The sequence below is a fragment of the Macaca thibetana genome, chromosome 4 (assembly GCF_024542745.1).
Source record: "Macaca thibetana thibetana isolate TM-01 chromosome 4, ASM2454274v1, whole genome shotgun sequence".
NCBI lineage: Eukaryota > Metazoa > Chordata > Mammalia > Primates > Cercopithecidae > Macaca > Macaca thibetana.
The window spans coordinates 86,608,017-86,634,702 of record NC_065581.1 but is presented as its reverse complement, the minus strand read 5'-3'; the positions used below and the strand labels follow the sequence as shown (position 1 = coordinate 86,634,702).

The window sequence follows — 26,686 nt, the reverse complement described above, 5'->3', positions numbered from 1 at the left end:
TCCCGGAAAACGCTTGCGCTACAAAAGAACAGGACGAAAACGAGAGAGAAAAAACCAACACAAATTGTAAAAGAAATCAACACTTTCAATTTTAGTATTTTCAACTATACACATTTTTAAAGGCTCGAAAGAACATTCAAATACGTTTTCACCTCTTTCCCCCAAAAAAACCTTAACTTTTTTTTTTTTTTCCCCGAGACAGAGTCTCGCTCTCGCCCAGGCTGGAGTGCAGTGGTGCGATCTCGGCTCACTGCAACCTCCACTTCCCGGGTTCAAGCGATTCTCCCGCCTCAGCATCCCGGGGAGCTGGGATTACAGGCACCTTACAGGCCTCTCAAAGGTCTTGGGACTGCAGGCAAGAGCCACTGCGCGGCCTCCTTCACTTTCATTTGAACACTCTTTACCAAGAACTGTGCTAAGTGTCCTACCTTTCTTCTTTCGTTATCGCAACGACCCTATGGTGCACTGCTATCCTTTTTTTTTTTTTTTTTTTTTTTTTTTTTTTTTTTTTTGAGACGGAGTCTGGCTCTGTCGCCCGGGCTAGAGTGCAGTGGCCGGATCTCAGCTCACTGCAAGCTCCGCCCCCCGGGTTTACGCCATTCTCCTGCCTCAGCCTCCCGAGTAGCTAGGACTACAGGCGCCCGCCGCCTCGCCCGGCTAGTTTTTTGTATTTTTTAGTAGAGACGGGGTCTGCTATCCTATTTTACCGACGAGAAAACCGGCCAGCGCAGCCCATAACCGGCTCCTAACCCCAGGGCTCAGTCCCGAAGTCTCGCGCTCAGTCAGAGCGCAACCCCGGGCCGTCTCCTAGGAAACCGGGCTCGCCACACCCCTTGGTTGGACTCCACTTCCGCTTCTGCGCGCTGAGGCTCCGGCGGATCTCTGGCTGACATGGCTGCCTCCCGCTTACCCCCAGCGACGCTAACGTTAAAGCAGGTACCGGCGGTTCTCTGCCTTCCAGAGCAGCTTACCTGGGTCTGAGCTTCTGGATTCTCCATCTCTCCCTCCACCCAACGGGGCGGGTTCCGGGGTCCTGACGCGCCGTGCGCGCCCTCTGAGATTGGCCCGATGCCTGCGGGGCGGTGCTTCGCTTCGCGGGGCCTGACGGGAGGCACGGGCGGCGTGCTTGGTTTGGTGCGGTCGCGTGAGACGCGTCAGGTGCTTGATTTCCCGGAGTCCCGGTGCATCAGCTGCTCAGTGCCCACGGTAAAGACTACTCTCTATTGCACTGAGCTGTAGCAAACGGCAAATGAGATTACCAAAGATTTGAACAACTGTTAATTTAGAAAAAGTGCTGTCGTTGTAATAACAACTTCTAGGAGACTGGCAGCCCTTTTCATCCCGGTAGTCAGCTGATTTTTTAATGGTTCTTAGATTTGACAGAGCAGTAAGCAGAAAGATCAGATGAACCTCGTGATGCTTTCTTTAAAACATCTTTTTGAGACAGGGCCTCACTCTCGTGCAGGCTGAGTGCAGTGGCACAATGAGGGCTTACCTCAGCTTAGACCTCCTGGGCTCAAGTGATCCTCCCATCTTGGCCTCGAAACTGCTGGGATTACAGGCCTGAGCCACTGCACCTGGCGGAAAAAGAAAAAAGTTTTTCTTTGCCTTTTTCAAAATTGACCAACGAGGACTCTGGTTGCAGCTCGGTTTGCTGAAGTAGAACTTTTCAGGCTGGCGATTGTGCAGAAGTAATTGCTATTGCTCCTCCCTTTTACAGTTCATAAGAAGGCAACAAGTTCTTCTCCTCTACAGAAGGATTTTGCAAACAATTCGGCAAGTTCCAAATGATTCTGATCGCAAATACCTGAAGGATTGGGCAAGGGAAGAATTCAAAAGAAACAAAAGTGCCACCGAAGAGGTGAGAACAAAATCATGGCGAGGACAGATCCTAACCCTTTTTATTGATCAGTGAATTTTTTTTTTTTTTAAGTTTAGCAGACATCTTGGAATATAGTGCCACTGAGTTAGTATATCTTGATCATTGCTTGTAATGTTACCGATTTTAAATGATGTTTTAAAATTTAATATTGCTGTATCTACACTCTTCAGCATTATCACGACTTTTATGTTGTACGTTTTATATGTATGTATGTGGAAATCTTTCGTCTTTTCTAAAAGACAGCAGTTCAAATACGTAGTATTGGTTGTTGATTTTAACAAATAAAACGGTATAGCTATACCTTGTTTAACCAGGTAAAACAATAACCAGATTTCACTTTATTCTACAGGATACAATCCGGATGATGATTACTCAAGGCAATATGCAGCTCAAGGAGTTAGAAAAATCACTTGCTTTAGCAAAATCTTAACTATAGCATTATTCTGAAGGATTTTCAAAGTCTCCATGTGTTTCGTTGCATTTAGGATTAACAATGGACAACACAAAGCCCAGTCTTTCTATTTGTATGTACAGTATTTGGTGATAGACAGCAAAGGAAAACACATCAAAACAGTTGCCTTAACACTGAAAAACATACCCTGCATTTTGAAAATGTTTATGGATGTCTCAGCAGTTTTTAAAAGAAGAAAAAACCACTAACAAATGGCCAGTAGATGCTGGACACAATCATTAGGGAAGTATAAATCAAAACTACTAGGAGGCTGAGTACAGTGGCTCACACTTATAATCCCAGTACTTTAGGAGGCCGAGGTAGGTGGATCACTTGAGGTCAGGAGTTCAAGACCAGCCTGGCCAACATGGTGAAACCTCATCTCTACTAAAAATACAACAATTAGCTTGGCGTGGTGGTGCATGCCTGTAGTCCCAGCTACTTGGGAGGCTGAGGCAGGAGAATCACTTGAACCCAGGAAGTGCAGGTTGCAGTGAGCTGAGATCGTGCCACTGCACTTCAGCCTGGGTGACAGAGTGAGACTCTCCAAAAAAAAAAAAAAAAAAAAAAAAAAAAAAAACACCCTGAAATTCACATTCACTAGAATGGCTGTAATTAAAAAGAGAAATAATAGTAAGTGTTGGTGAAGATGTACAGAAATTAGAGAACCCTCATACATTGCTGGTGGGAATGAATGTAAAATGGTGTAGCCACTTCAGAAAACAGACTGTCAGTTCCTCAAAACATGAAACAGCTGCTGTATGATTTAGCCATTCTACTCCTATGCCCATAGCTATTATTTGGCACTAAAAAGAAACAAATGACTTATATATGTTAAACTATGCTAAACATGGATAAACCTTGAAAACGTTAAGTGAAAGAAGCCAGTCACAAAAGATCACATGATGATTCCATTCATACGAAATGTCCAGAATAGGCAGGAAGATTAGTGGTTGCCTAGGCTTGCTGTAGATGAAATGGAGTAACTGCTAATGGGTGTAGGGTTCCTTTTCAGGGTGATGAAAATATACTACAGTTAGCTCGTGGTGTAGGCTGCACAACTCTGAATACACTCAAATCCACTGAATTGTACATTTTAAATGTAAGGTATGAGTTGTATCTCAATAAAGCTGTTATTAAAAAAAAAAAATACTCTGAGGCGTAGGACTGAAAGTATACTGACACCAGGAGATACCCTGGAACTTTCCTGAAAAATCCTGCATTATCCCTGAGGGTTGTTCAGATACGTTCTTCACATGTGTCATAGTTTGGTAGAGGACTCATCAAAAAGATCACCACTGGGCATCTAGATCTTTGTTGGAAAGAGAAGAGAAAGAGAAGCTTAATGAGCACATTGAAGCACTTACCAGAAAGAAGAGGGGAGACTTCTGGATGAAACCTCTGTGAGTACCTTCACATTCACGTGGAAGTAGAAAAAATAAGATTCTGGGTGCAGTTCTCCTCCAATGACAGGAAAAAAAGAATTTGAAGAATACGTCAGAGACAAATACATTACAACCAAAGTTGACTTCAGGGCACTTTTGAAGGAGACCAAATTTATAACAATTTAGTGAAAGATGTGAAAGTGAAAGCTTGTGGAAGATGCTGGAATCATCCATCCTGAAAATTGAAGTCTTCTATTCATGAACAGTACAGCTAAGAAGCTAATCTAAGAATGACCAGCACCTGAAAGATGTAGACAGCATTTTGCAGAATGATAAATGGTATCCAGTACTGGACTGTGCCTGAGGAGAGGCATCAACTGAACGTGGATGTTGGTGACGGACTGTCAGGGTCCACCTCTACCTCCCAGAGCCCCAGAGCCTCAGGGCCCACGAGACAAAATAATTCTGCATACTGTTGCATGGGGGTAATCAACTAATTCAAAGTGCTTACCTGTGCCAATATTCAGGTTTTTATGTAGATAAGTATTAACCTGTTGCAAAATGATCTGACAGGAGAAGCATTTGTGACATTTCTGAACAGAGAACACTTTGGAAATATTTTTGTGTGACATGATTGATAAATACAGGCTATGTCTAGTAAATCTAAAATCTTGAAACTCAGAATCATCCTTTTATGGGTATAGAAGTCAGATTTAATGATGCTTTTCCTAACAGTGGTGTGCATGGAAAGGTTTTCATTGAAGAGCCTATGTGGTTTGCATTTGCAAGATGCAACTAGCACAGACTCGAAGAAAACCTAAGTTTTTTTGTTTGTTTGTTTTCTAAAGCAGGTAAGGCCGGGCACAGTGGCTTCCGCGAGTAATCCACACTTTGGGAGGCTGAGGCAGGAGGATCTCTTGAGCCCAGGTATTTGAGAACAGCCTGGGCAACATAGTGGGACCCTGCCTCTACAAAACATTAAAAAATGAGCTGGCAAGGTGGCAGGTGCCTGTCATCCCAGCTACTCAGGAGGCGGAGGCGGGAGGATCGCATCTAGCATGGGAGGTTGAGGCTGCAGTGAGCCATGAATAAGTCACTGCACTTCAGCCTGGGAACAGAGCAAGACCCTCCCTACCCTCCCCACCCCCAGAAAAAAGTAAAACACTGAAAATTGAATAATCTGTCAGAGGCGAAAAGTACTGCAATGGACACGCTTTTACATCATCTCTAAAGAACAATTTAATTTCCTCACTTATATGCTTTGCTTATACCCTCTGAATTATAGGCCAATCTTGTTGGCTAACCTAAGGTATTTATTTAGCAGTTTTTTCTAAGGTACGGAGCCACAATCATTATGAAGTTGGTCTGAATCAAACTGCCAGTGATTTTTATGGAGGAATGAAAAAAAAAATGCTGGTGAAACACACTTTATGATGAAGCAATCTTTGTCAGTACTCTGGATTAGACAAATTACTTTCTGGATGTTTCCTGAAAGCTGTACTTTGTTTAAATGTTAAACTTTTGTTCCTAAAGTTTAAGATGTTTGAATGTCAGTTTATGTATCTGAACCACAATAAATTGATCCTTTTGTAGTAAAAAAAATTTAAGTACAGAGCTTTGTAACATAAGAAGTGGCTAAAGCTATTTATTATATAAATAATAATTGCCCCTATGTCATTCCTCCCTTTTAAAATGTGCCATCAGGGCCTGGCGTGGTGGCTCACGCCTGTAATCCCAGCAATTTGGGAGGCTGAGGTGGGTGGATCACTTGAGGTCAGGCGTTCAAGACTAGCTAGGCCACTAGCTAGCCTAGCCTGGTGGTACACGCCTGTCATTCCAGCTACTCAGGAGGGCTGCCTCATCTTGAACCCGGGAGGCAGAGGTTGCAGTGAGCTGAGATCACACCACTGCACTCCAGCCTGGGTGACAGAGTGAGACTATGTCTCAAAAAAAAGTAAAAATGTGCCATCAAGTTAGAAATTTTAAATTCATGGTACACTGTCATAAATGTGCCTGCAAGAAACACACAGATGACTTTTTTGAGACGGTCTCTGTTGCACAAGCTGGAGAGTGGCACGAACATGGCTCTGCCACCTTGAGCTCCTGGGCTCAAGAGATCCACCTGCTTCAGACTTTCATGTAGCTGGGACCACAGGCATGTGCCACCATGACCAGCTAATTTTTTTACTTTTCGTAGAGAGGAGGAGGAATCTCACTTTGTTGCCAGGCTAGTGTCAAACTCCTGGGCTCAAGCAATCCACCTGCCTGGGTGCCCAAAGTGCTAGGATTACAGGTGTGAGTTTTTGATTTTAAAGAGACAGCCTTACCTCATTCTGTCACCCAGAATGGAATGACTTGCTAAAATTGCAGACAGCAGAATGTATTCCTTGATGTTTATAAAATGTAGTCATATCAAAGGGAAAGACTATTTCTCCTTAAATAAAATTACAAATAAAAAATGTATATTGTACTCTTACTCATAAAAGGTATTGTAGGATACAAAACGTTTTTCAAACTGGTTTTGTCTTTGATTGACTTTTATAATCCACACTTCAAAGAAGAACTGCATTTAACTTTTAAGAATAACTTAGTCAGAAAGTATAACGCCTTGCCTTGCATAACCTTTATTGCAAATGATGTTTTGTCTTTCCCCTTTGTCCAGTATTTTCCAAATGGTCAACAGTTTAAACATTTAAGCTTGCACTGAGAAACCTTGCCACATTTCAGCAGTTTTGTTTTGCTTTTGGTGGAGAGCAACTGATCGTGACTTTACAGCCAATGTATTTACTCTAATTTACACTTTTATAGATACAAGGTAACATGTAGCTGGGTGAAGGCACTCAGGAGCCATAAAATGTGGTCAACCACAATAAATTAAAATGTAAGCTAAACAAAGTATTCACACTTTCATTTTTTTAATAAGGAATTTAAGATCCATAGTATGTTAAAGTTTAATGTTTGGAAGAGACACAAATTCAAGGTGATAAAAATATTAATTAGAAGACATAATATGCCTCAAGTATATCAACACTTGACTCCACAAACAAGGCATAACCATGAAAATAACACTTGCTTTATTTTGGGCTCCCGAAATCAAAAGTAAGATTAGAACTAATACATTTAATCTTTCACAGATACTTAGTATACTCAATAATGCACTAACAGTTTCTTTTAAAAAACACTAATATTGTACAATGTTTCTGTTTTACATTAGTTTTTCCCATAGCTGTTGAAAATTTCAGCCTTGATTTGAAACATGACCTGCATGACAGGCTATAAATTGTCAATAGTTCTGTTTCTTTGGAAAAGTACAGTTGTGGCATTTACTCATTTTATCAGATAGCTAAAAGGGAAAAATAAGGAAAAATATACACTGGACCTGCAGCTAAGTTTTTGACAATGCCAAGGATCAAAAACAGACGAAACAACATTTGTTGAAGATGAAAAGGTATTGCATTGGTCTTAATAGATGTTGCCATCTCTGGGTAAGGATGCTGACTGAGCATGTTCTGTGTCTTCACCTCTATGTGTTTTCTCTTCTACAACAGACCTCCAAGAGACAAGATCCATGTGGTCAGCCACACTAGGTCCATTTGATCTTTCTCATTCTTCTGTAGTCTCTTCCCTGCGACTTTTGACAAAAATACTCAGTTCACAATATTAGCTGCCTGCTTCTGATAGGCAGGAGGTATATAATCAAAATACTCCCACCAAAGCACTCTATGGTCTACACTTTATACTTAAAATTTAGTTTTCAGCATTCCTCAACAAGGATACCTTGAGGTAACAGGAGATATTTTGGTAAGTGAAAATAATTGTGGCTTGGAACACAGCTTACTGAACTCGGGATTTCATTTCTTTTGAGTATTAGGCAGTTCTCAATAAATTGATATGTATACTGAGGAATGATTCTAAAGAGGTTAGTGATATACTGTTTGAGAATACATTTAGAAAACTGAAGGTACTCTCCAGCTGTACAATTCTGTATTAGGAACAATAGGGAAATGAGAGAGTGCCTCTATATTGCAATCTAGAGTCTCTGGGGGAAGACTGTCTACCTGCGTAGTAGTTGAGAACAAGACAAGCTCTCAAACACAAGAAAATCAACTTGAAATAACATCAAGTTCAGCCTGGGCAATATATTGAGACCCCATATCTACAAAAAATTAACCGGGACTGGTGGCACACGCCTGTAGTCCCAGCTACTTGCGAGGTTGAGGCAGGAGGATCGCTTGAGCCTGAGAGGCCAAGGCTGCAGTGAGGTGTGATCATGCCACTGCACTCCAGTCTGGGTGACAGAGCAAGACCCTATCTCAACAAAATCAAACAAAAACATCAAATGCATTCCATATTCAGGTCTGTAACAGTGACATATATGTACTGAATTATATGTTTTTTCTTTTAGGAATGTCTATATCTATGGATTGTCATTATTTAAAAAAAAAAAAAAACCCAAAACTGTGAGCTGGACAAAGGGAATAAAAGCATACTTTGTTTTTCTTGGTGTCCCCATGTTAATACGTCATTTCTTCTCTTTGGCTCAATGAGCAGCATTGTATTCACAATTACATTCAATAGTCACTAGGTTCCTGTGTCTACAGAAATTGAAGTTTCTATGCATACATGGGATATTGAGGAGATGAATATAAATCCCATATTCCAAAGGACAAGAAGCTTGTCCAAAGTTTCAACATATCCAAGCTACTTGTACAACTTTGTTTCTGCATTTATATTTCATTATGGAGCAAAGTAAAGTCTTCAGGCCTCCATGAAGCTGGGGAACAGTGGGGCCTAAGTTGAGTTATTGAATATTTTGCCTTGACATAGTCACTGCAAAGCAGTAGAAAGCTTTTGAGGTTCTTTAATGACAATTCAAAATGAAATACTTTCAAAAAATAGCCTTATACTTTATAAAATGTAGAGCAATAATCTCAAATTCAGAAAGGTATTCTGATATAATTGGGTTTGATTAAGAATAGGTTATAAATCTTCAGGTAATTGTTACATGAATGTTTTTTCCATTAATCTGCTTTAAAATCACTGTAACTGATTTTTTGACTGAAAATACAGAAAATATCAAACAATTTGAATCTTTCTCATTTGATCTCATTGTTTCCAGAGCTGTTAGCCAATTATTCATTATTTAAATAAACTGACTTTTCAATAAATTTTATCATAAGATATACTGGATCTTGTGACATCATGAAAATATTTCTCCTCAAAAATCTAGTAACTTTTCATGGATTAAAATGTCAACAGTTGGAGAATTACACATTTGAGAAAGAGGGTTTATTTGGCACATCTCAGAGTGACAGCTCTCTTACAGAAAGACACTTGTCTAGGCACAGCAGGTGTGTTCAAATTTATATGAATGACTACTTGAGTTCAGACGGGATTAAATTTTTCTTGCTTTTGACTTATATTATTTCACACATCTTGAATTTTAGAGTCTAGGCTTACACATCATCCAGTTTCTTGGCATGGCTTGCTTAATCTGAGCTTTCAAACTTCAGATTAACCTGGACTAAGGCTAAGAGTTTATAATGAAACCCAAAACTAAGCAAGCTTCCCCTGGTTTCAGTTTAATTGCTGAGGTCTTCATAACTTCCGAGCATAGGAAACATGTATCTGGCACATTGTAGAATTAGATTTCTCTTTAAAAAGGCCAATCTGCAATATATACAACAGATGACTCCTTGGGCATAGCTATTATGCAGTTGCAAAACTGGAAATCTTCAAGAATCCTTTCGTGTTTCCTCTTTATTGGTGCTAATTTTCCTTCTGCACCCTAGTCCTTAGTTTGGCAAGTTCCTCTTCTAAACTTTTAATGTGTTCCTTCAATGTAGCCTTGTCTTGCTGGGCTTTCTGATTGGCTTGGCTGCGTGCTTCTTCAATCTTCCTTTCATACCACTTTTCCATCTGGGTAGAAACAGCCTCAAAAAAATACTGGGTAAGCTCCAGAGCTTGGGAGGTGTCCCGAATGTGAGGGCCAGTCTGCTCGCCGCCTGCTGCTGGTGGCGGCTGCCCACAGGTGCTGCTGGCTGTGGGTTGCTGGGCACGATGCCTTGTTGGCCCACTCTTCCCCGACTTCTTAGTTTGAGTGCCTCTGTTGACGCAGGGCCCAGCCTGGTGATCAGATCTGGCTGCCTCATTCATGGGTAGCAAGGCTGTCTGGACCTTGACGTTCCTCAGTCGGGAGCCTGTACAGTCAGAAGACGACAGCTCCTGTTGCAGTCTCTGGGTAGCAGTGGAGTTGAGGGCCTTTTCTTTGGGCCTAACCACTGGAGGGGAGCTGTCAGAAGCTGCTGCTGGACCTGCAGTCACCACTGATTGATCCACACCTGGTTTCAGAAGGAAAACAAACATGAGGGCAAATCCACATTCACACAGTCATATGGCTGCGGGTCGGTATGTGAGAGTCTTAAGGATGCTGTAAATCACCAGTCTTCTCCATCACCACACACCATGTGTAACGTCTCCTCTGAGCCTTTTCTCACCTTTCTGTTCCTCCCTCCCACTTTGTCTCCTCTGATGATCACTTTGGCTTGTCAGAGCTTTCATGGATTCTGTGTTAGCCAGACTGTTACCATTTAAGCCAAAAAAGTTGCTAGCTTTTCCTTCAGCCTGCCTCAATCTACCTGAGAAGGCTCTGGTCCTGTTTCCTGATGCCTAAGGATGATGCCGCTCACCAAGTGTCTCAAAGCAGATTTGGACATTTATCTATGAGAATATGTATTTTCATTCTCTAATGTCTGGGCCTATTCCCTACCAGTGTACTAATTGCTTGACCCAAGCTCCAATTAGGAAAGGAGGCCCCATTTTCCACACCCAGAGCTCCAGGACAAGCTCCAAGAGTAGTCCTAGCATAAAACATTTTCCTGGGATGTTTCCCCATGTTGTTTGCACAAAGATGAAAACACAGTTCCAGAGATGGCCTGTGGCAACACAAAACACTTACATCAAAATCCCCCACTGAGGCCTAGTTACCCAGGCTCTGCATGTCCTCAAAATTGTCATTATTGAGTATAATCACTGTGGCTAATGTAAAGATGGTTTGCTTGCAGCAATTCCTATCTAGCACCGGGGCAAGTTCGATGTAAGAACTACTGTTTAATGAGGATTTGCATAGTTGGACAAAAGTAAAAGGTAGATCAAAGAGAAGAAAGAGGTAAAAGGCACAAAAGGCAAGGGAGGAAGAGCCCTGCTGAGGAGACTGATGGCTCTTCATCACCTCTCATCTTTGGGGTCCACTCTGATACCATCAACACCGTACTCAAAGCAATGTTATCACCAATCAACAATTCTTTAATTCCTTTATTCAAATAAGTTTGAGCACATAAATGAGTGCTTCATTACTATATAGCAACTGAGTATACGGTTATGAGCAAATACAGTCCTTGCCCCTACAGGGTGCGCTTGACCATCCAGTGTTTCCCGCAGTCACATCCTACGGACTCTGCCTTTCAGTGCAGGAGAGAACAGGAGCTGCTGGTCGTGTTCCTTTTGGACCAAAGGGCTCTCTGTATGTGGGTTACCTGTAGAGGACTCGCAAGTAGATGGTGTGGATTTAGCTCTGCAGGCCCTAGAATCTCCAGAAAGCTTCTGCTCCAGATTCTGAATCTTTAACATGCACCAAGTTTTTAATTCATCCACCAAGGAGATCTAAAAAACAAACAAACAAACAAAAAACAAAAAACCCACAAATAAGTAACAGAAGAATCAAGTGAATTTGATACATGGTTTATGAATTAAAGCATCAAGGATGGACTTTTCAGTTATAACAGTTGAGGATACCATCTAACCCAAAAGTTATGGCTTGCCCACTGCTATGGTTTGGATATTTGAGCCCTCCAAATCTCACGTTGAAATTTGATCCCCAGTGCTGGAGGTGGGGCCTCATGGGAGGGGTTGGGTCAAGAAGGTGAATGCCTCATGATTGGCTTGGTACCATCCTCACAGTGAGTGAGTTCTTGCTCTGTTAGTTTATTTTCTATTTTTTTATTTTTTATATTTTTGAGACGGAGTCTTGCTCTGTCGCTCAGGCTGGAGTGCAGTGGCAGAATCTTGGCTCACTGCAAGCTCCGCCTCCCGGGTTCACGCCATTCTCTTGCCTCAACCTCCCAAGTAGCTGGGACTACAGGCGCCTGCCACCACGCCCAGCTAGTTTTTTTGTATCTTTAGTAGAGGTGGGGTTTCACTGTGTTCGCCAGAGTGGTCTCAATCTCCTGACCTCGTGATCCGCCCACCTTGGCTTCCCAAAGTGCTGGGATTACAGGCATGAGCCACTGCACCTGGCCACTCTATTACTTTTTGAAAGAGCTAGTTGCTTAAAAGAGCCTGGCACCTCCCTCGTGTCTCTCTTGCCTCTTGTCTTGCTAGGTGATCTGTGCACACCAGCTCCCCTTTACCTTCTACCATGAGTGGAAGCTTCCTGAGGCCCTCACCAGATGCAGATGCTGGCACCATGCTTCTTGTACAGCCTGCAGAACCATGAGCCAAAGAACTCTCTTCTTTGTATATTACCCAGCCTCTGGTACTCCTTTATAGCAACACAGACAGACTAAGCCACCCTCCTATAGGCCACAGCAGGCACCCAAGCAGAGCTGTCTACAATCTTCATTAAGTGCCTTAGAGCCACCTTAAACTCAACCACCCAAAACCACCCAAATCTTCCAAACCAAGTACTTCTGGTTGCTTACAAAGCCTGAGTTCTCACACACCCACTGTACCCATTCCATGTCTATTATCTTGGTGAGACAGTAAACTCCCTGAGGGTAGAAACTGTCTTGTTCTAAAACTGTAATGGCCTAACAAATGCACAATACATGGAATGAGTTTGGGACAGAAATGGCATCTTCCCCAGCATGTTCGGTCTTCATCTGTGGCCAGCATATTCAGTCATGGACATAAACAGAACTATGGGTTCTTTTCTATTAACCTCATTTCAGTATTATAAAAATGATACACTACATAATGCAAAAGCTCTTAGGGAATCTCAGCCTCCGAATTTTCAGTGGCAGGCCTGTCTGAGCTCAGTGGGCCTGTGTGGTAAATCATAATGACTGGCAGATGCTGGTTCCTACCTGCCGTTTCTCCCCTTCATGCTTCTCCGCGTCTGAGTGCTGTTGCAGGCGGTTCAGGCACTCTGTCCTCTCTGCAGAGAGTCGCTCAACCATCAGCTTGTCCAAAACACGCATCTAGGAGTCAAGGGGAGCAGAGTGCAAGACTGAGATGATCTCAGGGTGAGCCCTGGTTTCTCAGCTCCTGCAGAGGGGCTCAGGGAACCAAGTAGGAGCCCCTGCATGCAAACTTCAACCCCTTATCCGATTCCATTTGCATATAGGACTCATGGAACTTTTTCAGAATTCTTGAGCATGCTTCTATGAGGCCAATGTTTCTTTTTTTTAAAAAAATCTCATTTGTTAAAGTTTAAGAGGTATAAGGACTATGAATATACAGGCCAGGCATGGTGGGCCATACTCCCACCACCTGAGGGCAGGAGTTTGAGACCAGCCTGGCCAACATGGCGAAACCCCGTCTCTACTAAAAATACAAAAATTAGCTGGGTGTGGTGGCACATGCCTGTAGTCCCAGCTACTTGGGAGGATGAGGCAGGAGAACCATTTGAACCTGGAAGGCAGAGTTTGCAGTAAGTCAGAAAAAAAAAAAAAAAAAAAAAGAAACTTTGAATATCTAGTAAATACACAACCTGAGCCCATGCAGGCCTTGTAGGCCTTAAAACATTATTTCCCAGATTACTGTAAGGAAAAACTACAACTCAAAGTATGGAGATTTTCTCTTCCCCAACCCCCACTTTAAAAAATGTTAGTGGTTGCCTACAAGGCAGTAAAAGGAGCTTTTATCCAGCTTTTCCAGTGAGCAAATATTTTTGGTGCTTTATTGGAAGTAGCTAAAGTATGTAAGAAGAGTGTAGAAGGAACTTAAAGGATTGCTTCAGAGAACAAGCAGTTGTCACTTTTTAATCACATTTCCTTCTGAAGTCCCCTTCATCTTGGCATTTCCTGTGGGATCCCCCACACCTAGGAGCGCCAAACTTTCACTGCTGTGACAAGGACCAAAGAATGAAAGGAACTATTTTTAGGAAGAGCCAATCCGCGAAGGCCCACTGGTGAGCTCCCCTCCTGTCAGGAACACGTGTGGCATTCCACACCCAGATGTTCAAAACATTGAAAGAAACATCAGTTCTGGAGACGTGGTGAGCACCTTCTGTTTTCCTCTTCAGTCCATGTTTTCCTGTGAACTGTGCTCCTCCTGCTTTCCAGGATTGGCCTATTCTCCCCACTCCCTTCACCGCTTCCTCCAGGTGGCTGTTCTCAAGAGCAGCCATAGGTAGGTATACATTGCTTTGTTCACAGGTCACACTGACTGGCTCAGGTATGAGCATCTGACCCAAGGGGGCCAGGGTCCTTTCTCAGCGATTTGGAAGGAGGACGAAGATTCTATACCCCAATCTGTCACTCCCTTGAACTGAAGCGAGGCCCTTGAGGTTTCCCAACCTTCATCTCTCATTCCTCCTTCAGCTTAGGCTAGGCCAAGCAGGGTTTTTATACACAGTCTGCACTAATCTATTATTGCCCTAACAAAATATTTTTTAAATGGCCTTTCTATAAAATGCAGATAGCAAATAAGCCTTAAAAATGTTTAATCTTGGCCGGGCGCGGTGGCTCAAGCCTGTAATCCCAGCACTTTGGGAGGCTGAGACGGGCGGATCACGAGGTCAGGAGATCGAGACCATCCTGGCTAACACGGTGAAATCCTGTCTCTACTAAAAAATACAAAAAACTAGCTGGGCGAGGTGGCAGGCGCCTGTAGTCCCAGCTACTCGGGAGGCTGAGGCAGGAAAATGGCGTAAACCCAGGAGGCGGAGCTTGCAGTGAGCTGAGATCCGGCCACTGCACTCCAGCCTAGGCAAGAGAGCCAGACTCCGCCTAAAAAAAAAAAAAAATGTTTAATCTTACCAGTAAACAGGGAAATAAAACTTAAACAGTAAGATGTCCTTAATCAATTTGGCAAAAACTTAAAAAAAAAAAAATTAGGCAGGGCATGGTGGATCACACCTAAAATCCCAGCACTTCGGGAGGCCGAGGTAGGCGGGTCGCTGGAGCCCAGGAGTTTGACACCAGCCCAGCCAACATGGTAAAACCCCGTCTCTACCAAGAAAATAACAAAAATTAGGTGGCCATGGTGGCGTCCGCCTTAGTCCCAGCTACTCAGCAGGCTGAGGTGGTAGAATCACTTGAACCCACAAGGTGGAGGCTGTAGTGAGCTGAGATTGCCACACTGCACTCTAGCCTGGGTGATGGAGGCAGACCCCATCTCAAAAAAGAAAAAAAAAAAAAAAAGCAGTAAAAAATACTATTTTAGGAAAACCGAGAAAATGTGAATATGGACTGGATAACATTTTCTCAGGTGTGAAAGCAATATTGTTGTGAAGTTGAAAGTGTTATTCTTATTCTAAACATTCTGAAATATTTAGAGATGTCCCATCAGGACAGTCTGCAACTAAATCTGAAATAGTTCAAGAATTTAAAAAAATATGTGTCAGAGAGATAAGGCAAATGTAGCAACATATTAACTGGCTGACTGCAGGGATTATATGCAAGCATTCATTCCATTATTCTGTGAACTTTTCTGTATGTTTGAAAACTTTTAAAATAAAAAGTTGGGAAAAGAAAAAAACATAATTATTCTAATTTTGTATGCAGTGGGAAAGGAGTGTAGCAAAAATTGACAAATAGAAAGACTGACATAGAAAAAGACTTAAAGAAGATAAAACCCAGTTTTTTTTTTTTTTTTTCCTAGACAGAGTCTCACTCTGTCGCCCAGGCTGGGGAGCAGTGGCACGATCTCCGCTCACTGCAACCTCCACCTCCCAGCTTCAAGCAATTCTTGTGCCTCAGCCTCCTGAATAGCTGAGATTACAGGTGTGAGCCACCACACCAGGCCAATTTTTGTATTTTTAGAAGAGGCAGGGTTTCACCATGTTGGCCAGGCTGGTTTCGAACTCCTGACCTCAAGTGACCTGCCCACATTGGCTTCCCAAAGTGCTGGCATGACAGATGTGAGCCATCATTCCCAGCTTAAACCCAAATATTAATAGTGCTTTTCGGCACAGTGGGCTTATAGGTGACTTATTTTCCTAATTTTCATATTTCTAAAAATGCTCTGTAATGGGGCTATCTTATTTTTATAATAAGAAGCAATTTAAACATGTTCTTTAAAAAGTTGAACTAAATGTGCTTTAACAAAATCACATAAGCAGAAGCAGGCCTCTTCCCTGACAGCCCATCAGACATCCCAGGGTAGAAGGGTGTGCTGAAGTCAAAGTCGGCTCCTGAGTTCATGTTCCGCCAGAACACCTTGCAGTTAGGAAGCTGGGCCTTAGGACATACTTGGTGCTGGGTCTTATTCTCCATCTGCCCCAGCTTTGTATTCATTTTGTCCTGAACCGATCCCAGCTCTGCTTTTATCTCCTCCACAGTAGCCTCCAACTGATTCTCCAGCTTGTTGATTAGAGGTTCACATCGACAACCATTTATTGGTGCCTAAGAGAGAAACAAAAAAGTTCATTCCTTCAACAAGTATGTTTGGAGCACCCGCCGTGTGCCAGGCAGTAAGTACACCAGAGGATAGAGATGATGGAAGAGATAGGCTCCTCCTTGTCATAACTTTGAAATATCTTATAGGCGAAGCTTTGGGGAAGAAGATTCAGAGGGTAAGATATGGTCCCTCTTCTTAGGTGCTTTTATATACCCTGGGGCCTCAAGATACCTAGTCACCTGAGGATGGTGCAGCAAGCTCTGCAGCTACACACACACCTCCGTCTGCCTTGGCCTTAGCAGCAGGAGTGGATCTGCACCGTGCAGGTGGGGAGGCCATCTGGCTTACCTTCAAAGCTTGTGCTTAACTAAGTCAATGCCTAAAGTGGCTATCAGCCCCCAGGAATGCCGTTAAACAAAAACCCTTGCTGAAGGCCTATGTTCCCTTCTCCTGACAGTGCTTAGCAGGTACCTGCATCACTTTCCCATCCTTGCCCCGGTACAATGTGTAGAGCTGGTATGCCCTGAACTCATGGGGTGGGGGCGGGGATGAACACCGATGCCTGTTCCTCTTTTTAGGGTGATTATGAGCATGCAGGTTCTTCTGGTGTCCAGGCTGTTGGTCGGCTGGTGGGGTGGGGTCAGAAAATGCTGATACCTGTGGGAGAAGAAGAGACAACACCCCTGAATGCTTTGACCCTTGCAAGACTGACACCAGTTAGTGGCGCCCATGTCACCCCATTTGGGCAAAGAGCCCCACTTTGTTTCACCTCATGGTGTTCTACTCCAAGCCACATATGTCAAAAGAAATGTATCAGCACATTCACCTTGTGTCTGATGTTAGCCAGATTTAATTTCTGTGCTCTGGCTCCAAACCAGCCAGCCAAGTGAGGGGACTTTTTAGCTGACAGGCACGACACTCTGCCAGGACCCGTGCCACCCAGGCTCCCAGCCACCCCCTGGGCTGCTTTCTGTGTCTCCTGACCTTGGGCCTTGACTTTCTCCTCCTGTCATCCTTTGCTCTGGGTTCTGGGGAGGCTGACAGGAACTCTTCTCTGGCTTCTTCTTTTCTGGCCACAGCCTGTTCACTGCTGGGGGTGTCTCCTGCTGAGACACTGCCCTACAGTAGGAAAAAGCCCAGAGACCTATTGTGTTTGCTGCCTTGGCCTTTTTCACTAATAGGGTCAAATTTTCTTTGCAAGATTCCATATAGTAAGGGACCCACGGGAACCTTTGCAGATGCCATAGATTTCAGACACAGGAAACACTGCTTGGTGGTCTTAACAAAGAATGCTTTTCCTGGTTGGTTGAACAATTTGGCTTTTATTGTATTTATTAGGTCCTAAGCTAAATATATTCCCGGGTCTAATTCGATGCTGTAGAACACCAGGAACCTACCCGACACAAAACACCTCAACATTCGAGATTTTTGGTCGTTTACATTTCAACAAAACATAACTCACTCATTCTTTGACCTTGGATGCCGCCCCCCACCCACCACCTCCAACCCCACCAACAAAATTCATGGCAAAGAGTAAGAATCCTTTGAAATGAAAAAATATCATATTTCTGGTCCTTGTGAGAATGTTCACAACTGAATATGTACAATTCACACCTAGGAAGTTAATCAGAGTTGCAATGCCTTAACCCTGGAAACTGATGAGAGGATTCTGAAATAGCAGATAGAAGAGCAAGTACTTGGTGATAACATTTTCTGTGCCAAAAGCTGTCTCTATATCCCAGGCTTCTTCCTCCTGATTGAACTCAAAGGCATGGTTCATTCCAGGGCTACAAGGCACAAGGGCACCTAGCTGAGGTGGAGGTGTGGGGCAAGAGGAGTTGAAATCAGCTCAGGCTCTGCTCACCATGCGTGCCCTGTGCACGGGGGGTCTGCCTGGGGGGCATATTTTCTAATTCATATAAGGGAGCCATATAGGCTAGCATAGCCTTGGTCTCTTCCCTAAATGGAAGTGGCCTATACCAGTGGCTCTCAAATGTTAGTCCACATGAGAGTGCCCTGGAGGGCTTGTTCCAACACAGATTGCTGGGCCCCACCCGAGTTTCTGATCCCGTGGGTTTGAGGTGAGGCCCAAGAATTATCATTTCTAATAAGGCCCCAGGTGACACACTGGACACCACATTTTGAGAGCCACTGTCCTACACAATCTGGACACAGTGTTAGAGAAGCAGTACTGCCCACAGGGCGTGGGCAAAGGCCACAGATACCTGGGCTGGTAAGTGTGCCCCCAATGCATACTGGATGGGTAATGGGCAGCGCACACGGAGGCACATGGCCTGAAACCTTGGGGAATGGAGGATGTGAAGCCAAAGAGAAAAAGACTGGCAACAGTTTGAAGAGCTCCAGCAAGGAGGAGAGGCAGAGAGGGCCTGGCAGCCACCAGGTGAACCTGGCTGAAGCAGGGAGATAGTTTCCCACCCTCTGAGCACAGGCGGATGTGGGGACGGCGGGAGGACTGCCCCCCACCTTGCTTTGGGCCACCTCATCTCTTGGCACAGACTGGGCTCTCCTCTCTTCCTTGAGCCTCTCTCTCTTTTTCCTCAGGCTTCGCCCACGACTGAAGCGCAAGACCTGAAGGAGGCAAACGGCATTGTTACAACCACTGGTGTGCGCAGCATCCGTGTGAGAGAATTCTCCTTGGACCGGGGCTCTGACCTAACGGAATTTACAGCCTAGAGGGTGAGAGCAGGTGCGCACATCAAGCAAGCACCTCTGACCACCTACCAACTTCCTAGGTCTTGTCCTGGGCACTACAGGGACGCGGAGACAGGTAGGATATTATCCCTGACCTCAAGAAGCTCAAAGTCTATGATGCTAATATCTATAGACACTGATGCCGGGCCGGGACTGCCAATCCACGCACAGAGGCTGTGCTCCAGGGAGTGCCATGCACATAAACTAGGATATGGATGGCGTCTCCTGGAGTTGTGAGACGCAGCAGAGCAGCCCCGTGCGAGGCACAGCCTCACTCTCCATCTTGGTACACTGGACCTGAGCTAGCCCAGATGTTCCCTTGGCCAAACTGTGTCCAAGTCACATCAATTTGATTCAAACTATTATTAAGGTGTATCTATGAGCCATAGTACCAACCACGGGACAGGGATCTCTTCCCCAAAAAGAAGCATTTACTCTGCCTCTTATAGTGCAGAGTGACAGAATGGACACAAGAAAACGTCTGTGGGTCAGAACAGATCTCAGTTTGAAGCCAGTAGCCGCTGGCTGTAGGGTCTTTGGGCAAGTGATTTGATCTGTCTGTACTCTGTCTTCTCAAATGTAACAATGGGTCAGGCGCAGTGGCTCACGCCTATAAGCCCAACACTCTGGGAAGCATAGGTGGGAGGATTGCTCGAGGAGAGGAGTTTAAGACCAGCCTGGCAGACAAAGCGAGAGCTCATCTTTATTTTTATTATTATTATTTTTTGAGACAGAGTCTTGCTCTGTCGCCCAGGCTGGAATGCAGTGGCGTGATCTCGGCTCACTGCAAGCTCCGCCTCCTGGGTTCACACCATTCTCCTGCCTCGGCCTCCCGAGTAGCTGGGACTACAGACGCCTGCCACCACGTCTGGTTAATTTTCTTTTGTATTTTTAGTAGAGATGGGGTTTCACCGTGTTAGCCAGGATGGTCTCAATCTCCTGACCTCATGATCTGCATGTCTCAGCCTCCCAAAGTGCTGGGATTACAGGCGTGAGCCACCGCGCCCGGCCTCGTCTTTATTTTTAAAAAAGAAAAAGAAAGAAAAACGAGGAGTCATTGGGATTCACCAAGAAAACGATGGCTGGCACACAGTGGACTGTCAGTCACTGTCAGGTGCTTCCCTCCCTGCCTTCAGGTGGCTTAACTGGCAGAGGGTGTTTAACAGAGTACAGATCTTTGAGTTGATGGAAACCTTCAGTCTCTGGTCCATAATAGTTAAAAATGTAAAAGAGTCCTTAGACCAAGAAGTCCAAGAACCACTTCCCCAAGTCATTTCTAAAGCTAAATTCAGATTCACCAGGAAATCAAGTATGATGAAAGAAAGTGACTATACCCATCGCTCACCTGATGTACGGACTCTTAATACAGCACCAGAATCAGCCTAAAATTTACTTTCAGAGCATTTGTAAACCACACCAATCAAAATGACAAGTGACACTCAGAGGTCACCCAAACTCAAAATTATAATCAGCAAAATTCCCTCCATTCACCACATTATTAGTCAGTGAAAATAACTTTGCATGACTTCCAGCCTTTCTCAGCAAACCAGACCATCTACTAAACGGGATGTCATTAATTTTTTCCAGCCCACAGAAATGAGGGAATATTGACTGTGAAGTCTCCAAAAGTAGTATCCTATAGCTGGGTGCAGTGGCTCATGCCTGTAATCTCAGCACTTTGGGAGGCCAAGGTGGGTGGATCACCTGAGCTCAGGAGTTCGAGACCAGCCTGGCCAACATGGTGAAACCCCGTCTCTACTAAAAATATAAAAATCAGCTGGGTGTGGTGGCACATGCCTGTAATCCCAGCTACTCAGGAGGTTGAGACAGGAGAATCACTTGAACCCCAGAGACGGAGGTTGCAGTGAGCCGAGATTGCACCACTGCACTCCAGCCTAAGTGACATAGCAAGACTCTGTCTCAAATAAATAAATAAATAGTACCCTCTTAGTACTGCTGTGGCCCATTTAAAATCCATGTCCGTCTATGGGCCTAAGGCAAGGGGATTTCTCTTTTCAGGCAAAGCAAACACTAATGCTATTTCTGTAACCACAGATCAAGAGAACAGTATGCACAACATCTTATGCCTAAAGTTCCTTGTTTGTGTTGAGAATAAGGCTCAGCATATACAATTATGCATAAAAAAAACTTTCATAGCATGTCATCCAATTTATTTGTTATTCGATGTAAGCATGGAGAAACTTGCTTAAGTCTTTTTTTAAGTGGAAACAAAAAAGAACTGCACAGGGAAATGGTCCACGGTAAGGCTCTTTTCCCTGTAAGTGAAGATCCTTGGGCTCTGGAAGACAAATGACAGGTGGATTAAAGATCCGTCAATCCTTCTATGCCTAGGGAACCCTCCAGCCCCATAAGACTTGATCTTTGTATGGCTGAGGGTGGGGCTGGCTGTCCATTAAATTACCACATACTGAAATTGCCAGAGAAATGTGATGAGTTCTGACGTTTATACAGCACTTCATACTTTTAGATCCATGAGAGACTAGCATTTTTCTATCAGGATTCATGGATGTGATTCCACTTACGATAAAAGCTGCTAGACGTGAAACCCCGCAGCTTTTCCTACTGACTTCCTTTTGTCAGGAGCTCTGCGGCCTTTCAGAGACCACTGAGAAGGACCAGCTCCACGCACAAGAGGGTGATCAATTTTGCAAAAGATACAAATCTTAACCATTTCCAGAAACTACTAGTTATATTAGGCATGTTTTAAGAACTTAGATGAAATAAAGGCCATCCCGAACCCTGGGCTGGTATTGGGTTATTTTGCAGCAGGGTAGTGTTCAAAATCTTCCTTTGACTCCCTGAAGACTTCATCTTCTTCTTGCAGAATAAGATGGAAAGCCAATCAGTGTTTTCTATAATGTAATACAGAATAGTGCCAATCTGGAAACAACCTAAATGTCCATCATTAAGGAAATGGCTTAATAAAATATTAATAGCAACAAAAAGAATATTATGCCTCCATTATAATGAATAATTATGAAGACTGCAGAACATTGTTTTATAATAGGATAAAAGGAAGAAATACAAAAGGGTATATACATTGTAAGCACAATTATAAAACAATTATGTGTCTGTTTCATCTATTTTGTGGATGAAACAAAAACAGTTGTTTCAGGGGGCTAGAATTATGAATAGCTTGTAAATTATTATTAAATTTCTTTATTGTTACTTAGATAATGTCAACATCAACTAAAGTATCAGCCACCATTTAAAAAGAATTAAATGATGGTCAAAATAACATTATTCAGTAAAAGAGGAAAGAAAACTAGACCGTACTTAACTGTCTCTGGCAGGCGACTGTCTGCCCAGAACGGTCCCCTCCCTCCTGCCTTTCTCTGGGGAAGCCCCTTCTTAAAGTCCCTGTCCCACTTCTTCAGGGATGGGCATTTGGCCTAAACTCTGCAATCATGGCCCTCTCCTGCAATGTCTTACACTGGAACTTCTTCCTCGGCTGAGTATTTGGGAAGTTATGACCCAGGCGGCTGGCTGAGACAATGATCCAGCCACAGGGAGAAGACGAGGCGGCCCAGGCGTGAAGAGCTGGACTTGAAGCCTTTGACTCCCGTCATCCTGGGCCCCATGGATGCCTACACCTCCAGTGCCTGGTTACATTCCCTATGTAAGTTCGTTTGAAGTGGCTTCAGTAGATTGCAACCAGGAGTCCCAACAACTTTGTAGCCCCACATAATCAGTACCATGGAAAGGGCAGTAAATCCTACCTGGGGAGCTTTAGTAAGGAGAAGAGCAACTTCCGGGTTATTGTGGCAGCGGGCAGTCTCCAGCGGAGTCTGGCCTGCCTGAGGAGAGGCAGAGTAGGACAGGTGAGAAAGGGCTGCTGATCCCGCACGCACACCGCCCAGCTGGCACACCTCTGGCCAGGAGCAGGCAGTTCCATGCCCAGTCACACCCAGCACCTACGTGGCAAAACATGGCCACCTATGTGATGTGGCCCTGGTCACCAGCCTCAGACCCTCCAGTGAGGGAGGTGGGTCACACGGGAGGACACACTAAGTAAAATATATGACACCAGAGGGCAAGGGAAGACCGAGGGGGCAAGAAGTGCTTTAGGAGGCCAAGGCCTGGGCACCACCCACCAAGGAGTGCCTCCCGGAAAAGAGGGGAGGGAAGGGAGCACTCAGGGAGCATCCGGGGGAACGTTTCTGTTAGGCAAACACCACAGAGGATCTGAGGCCCAGCCCAGTGATGAATCTCCCCTGGAAAACAGTGGGAAGACACCGGAGGGGCAGATCAGGGCTGGCCACAGAGATTCAGGAAGTGGAATATGAAAAGCAGTTACGAGTTATGGCCACAATGTAGGTTCTCAGGAGATGAAGCCAAAACCCAAGAGTTGATAGCAACAGAAGATATTCAAGGCATCACGGAAGAGGTAACTGTGCCCCCAGTACTGGTTGTAGAGCTATGAGAGGGCAGGAGGAGGAAGACGGGAGCTAGATACAGGAGCCAAGCAAGCTGAAGAGCCTTGTGCCAGCTTCAGCAGTTCCAGACCACACCCCTCAAAAAAACCTCCACACAGCAGCTGTTGCACCCTCCAGGCCCTGCTGAACCATTCGGAAGGACAGAGACCTCAGGGCAGCCTCGAAGAAGAAAGCACATCTGAGCTGGTGCCTGCTCTAGGATCTGCAGGACACACAGTGAGAGGGGGAGGGGGAAAGGGAAACAGTGAGGTCAGGCAAAGTGGAAGAGAAAGGAGTTGCTTTAGAATTTTGAAGCTGATTAACCTGAGGGTCATGTGGCCATTTTTCTGAGCACCACATGCATTTACAGCCTGGAACTCACTTTGTAACATCCACTTGTCAGTTTACCTGAACATCCCTGAGTTCTTTTTCATGCCAGGTGGTGCTCACTGCAGTTAGGCAACTAAAAGCAGGCCCCAAGGCTTGTCAATTCCTGGGACTGCTCAGAGCCCGGGTCCCCTTCAAGTCCACCCCAATGGCCCCAGGGGCTGTGGTTCCAGGAGAGATCCCCCCTCTTCCAGAGTGTGCTGGGCTGGGGGTCTGCAGGGGTTTAGTACACATCCCAATCTGGAAAGGGGTGGGAACCACTTTAGATAGCAGTGTTGCAACTCAACTTACATTGTTAACAATGGTCGTATCTGCTCCGGCTTCCAGTAAGATTTTGGCCACCTTCTTGTGATTTAGGGCAGCAGCAATGTGAAGTGCTGTGTCTCCAGCCTGGAATTGATTAGAAGGCCTGCTAAACCTCATCTGCTCATGGCCTACAGCCCCCAGCTTTTCATTACCTGGCCTAAGTGTGGCTCTTCAAAGTCAAACTGAGATTTGCCTGAGACTGAAATGGGGCCCTTTGTTAAAGCGTTATGAGGCTCTACTCAAAGAGATCTTGGAACTAAGTGACCTCGGCACCAATATCACCTTTATTTCTGAGTGGGGACACCTGAAATCACACAGCAGGATTAAATGCAGGGGCAAAGGAATGCTGGCCTGGGGTTGTTAAGAATGATGGGACCGAAGCCTCACAAAGACAGGAGGACAGGCCTGGGGCAGGCAGGCTAGTCATTCCACTTTTGACCCTGTTCCTTTACCCAGGGAGGTCAGAGGTCAGAAAACTGCTTGATGTCCGAGTGCCGGATTGAGCAGGAGAAGCTGTGAAGACAGCTACTTCTGCAAGCACTGGAGAGGTGACAGGTCGGCCTGCAGCTACAGCGGGAAGATCTGAAGGGGTCACTGGGACTCAATCCATCTGCAGGCTAGGATATAGCTTTGTGCGGGTGGAAACACCAAGAACCAGTGTTCACTCAAGACCAACTGTTTTCTTCATCTTATAGATAGCCTATAAATAAATGTTCACATTATCTTTATACAAGAAATATGCTTTCACAAAATCAACTATGAAAGGAGGATAAAGACAACTGTAGCTTAGTGGGCCAATTCCAAATGCAAATGCTGTCATTTCCAAACACAATGATATAAATAAACCAGACAAATATAGGAGAAGTGAAACAATTCATTCTTTCTCCTATCAGGTGATCAGGCAAAGCGCCTGATACTTTTTTCCTGGGTAGCATGAAAATTCAGCCATCTTTGTGAGGGGTGGGAAAATTTTTATTTCATTTCTGAGTCACTTAGCTGTGCGTATTGAAGGGAAGCTCTGCACAGTGCTTTTCCCTTGGCTGAATATTGGAATAAGCTTCAGAGCGTTAAAAAATGCTGATGTTTGGGTCCCACTCCCAGATATTCTGAATTCATTGGTCTGCCATGTGGGCTGGGCAGGGGGACTTTTTAAAGCTCTCAGGTGCCGTGACATGCTGCCAAGGTTGAAAGGCACTGGTTGGTTGGGGCTATGCAGGGTCATCTGATGACCTAGCACCCCACTGGGGAGGCTGTGGAATGACAGACTTAGCTACTTGATTAGGTCAGTGGTTCTCAATCCTGGCTGTACACTGAGACAGAGAGCTTTTTAAAAATACCACTGCCTGGACCTAATCCCCAAAGGTTCTGGCTCCTTCAAAGGGGGTGGGATCCAGGAATAGTATTTTTAATTCCCCTGTTGAGTCTCATATGCAGCCGGGGTCAGAAACCACTGTTACATGGTATGTTTAATCTATACCACAATCTAATTTTTTTTTTTAGTTCAGATTTATGCACTCCAACAAAGAAAAGCCAAACAACATACCCACAGGTATCAATAAATACCAAGACAATCTATTTTTCAAATCCAATGACTGCTGGAAATTGTGCACATTTCCAAGGAAGACGATAATATTCACAGCTTTATTTCAAAACATGGCACTCTCTACAGATTATGTGCCCAATTTTATGGAAATGAAAGACTATCAGCTCAAGTGTAAGTAAGTGGCAGTGCAAGGAACAGAACTCAGGGAGTCCTAAGACTTCTAATTCCTATGCTTGCTTGGTGGTTTTTTTTCTTTTTTTTCCTTTAAAGAGACGGGGTCTTTCTGTTGCCCAGACTGGTGTGCAGTGGCAAGATCATGGCTTACCACAGCTTCAAACTCCTGGGCTCAAATGAGCCTCCCGCCTCAGCCTCCTGAGTAGCTGGGACTACAGGCACATGCCACTCTGCCTAATTTTTATTTTTTAAATTAATTAACTTATTATTTATTTGTTTTGAGACAGAGTCTTGCTCTGTTGCCCAGGTTGTAGTACAATGGCATGATCTTGGCTCACTGCAACCTCTGCTTCCTGGGTTCAGGTAATTCTCCTGCCTCAGTTTCCTGAGTAGCTGGGATTACAGGTGCACACCACCACGCCCGGCTAATTTTTGTATTTTTGGTAGAGACAGGGTTTCACCATGTTGGCCAGGCCAGTCTTAAACTCCTGAGCTCGAAGTGATCTGCCCACCTTGGCCTCTCAAAGTGCTGGGATTACAGGCATGAGCTACCATGGCTGGCCACATTTTTTAAAATTTTTTTTGTAGAGACAGGGTCTTGCTATGTTGCCTAGGCTGGTCTTGAACTCCTAGCCTCAAGTGATCCTCCTGCCTCGGCTTCCCAAAGTACTGGGATGTGAGCCACTGCACCCGGCCTCCCTTGCTTCCTTACTAAATCACATTCTTTCTTGTGGGTTTTCTTTTTAAAATTATATTATAAAACAAAGCCTGCCCCAGGATCTCCAGAAAATGTTCAATATGCAAATGTGGTGATATGCACAGGAATTATAAGGGCACACTTTCTCTAGG

The 26,686-nt window shown here is 44.5% G+C and overlaps 2 protein-coding genes across 10 annotated transcripts in view; one reads left to right on the top strand and one right to left on the bottom strand.

Moving 5' to 3' along the window:
- Nucleotides 1-839: 839 nt before the first annotated feature.
- LYRM2 (LYR motif containing 2) lies at nucleotides 840-2,525 on the top strand. Of its 2 annotated transcripts, none has more exons than XM_050789547.1 (3): nucleotides 840-936; nucleotides 1,721-1,861; nucleotides 2,232-2,525. In XM_050789547.1, the coding sequence occupies exons 1-3, from the start codon at nucleotides 892-894 to the stop codon at nucleotides 2,310-2,312; spliced, it is 267 nt and encodes an 88-aa protein (XP_050645504.1). In that variant the 5' UTR covers nucleotides 840-891; the 3' UTR covers nucleotides 2,313-2,525. The 2 variants fall into 2 exon arrangements, with proteins under 2 accessions (XP_050645504.1, XP_050645503.1); XM_050789546.1 differs by lacking the exon at nucleotides 840-936 and adding an exon at nucleotides 1,054-1,206.
- Nucleotides 2,526-6,769: 4,244 nt separating this feature from the next.
- The window catches only part of ANKRD6 (ankyrin repeat domain 6), a 73,021-nt gene continuing 53,104 nt past the window's right edge, over nucleotides 6,770-26,686 (bottom strand). For 6 of the 8 annotated variants that reach the window (XM_050789527.1, XM_050789531.1, XM_050789533.1 and 3 more), the window contains 9 exons: nucleotides 24,106-24,204; nucleotides 22,732-22,809; nucleotides 18,764-18,868; nucleotides 17,264-17,398; nucleotides 16,751-16,936; nucleotides 16,132-16,284; nucleotides 12,802-12,915; nucleotides 11,254-11,380; nucleotides 6,770-10,059 (listed from right to left, as the gene is read on the bottom strand). In XM_050789527.1, coding sequence (XP_050645484.1) covers nucleotides 9,488-10,059; nucleotides 11,254-11,380; nucleotides 12,802-12,915; nucleotides 16,132-16,284; nucleotides 16,751-16,936; nucleotides 17,264-17,398; nucleotides 18,764-18,868; nucleotides 22,732-22,809; nucleotides 24,106-24,204 — 1,569 coding nt within the window. In that variant the 3' untranslated portion in view covers nucleotides 6,770-9,487. The remainder of the gene's footprint in view (nucleotides 10,060-11,253; nucleotides 11,381-12,801; nucleotides 12,916-16,131; nucleotides 16,285-16,750; nucleotides 16,937-17,263; nucleotides 17,399-18,763; nucleotides 18,869-22,731; nucleotides 22,810-24,105; nucleotides 24,205-26,686) is intronic. The other 2 variants (XM_050789532.1, XM_050789530.1) reach the window with 1 other exon arrangement.

What these genes read in the sequence shown, in the direction of transcription:
- LYRM2 (XM_050789546.1), top strand. Translation starts at nt 1,069, where the DNA reads ATGCCTGCGGGGCGGTGCTTCGCTTCGCGGGGCCTGACGGGAGGCACG. An exon ending in TCAGCTGCTCAGTGCCCACG is followed by an intron (nt 1,207 to 1,720) that starts GTAAAGACTACT and finishes TCCCTTTTACAG; the next exon opens with TTCATAAGAAGGCAACAAGT. An exon ending in ACAAAAGTGCCACCGAAGAG is followed by an intron (nt 1,862 to 2,231) that starts GTGAGAACAAAA and finishes TTTATTCTACAG; the next exon opens with GATACAATCCGGATGATGAT.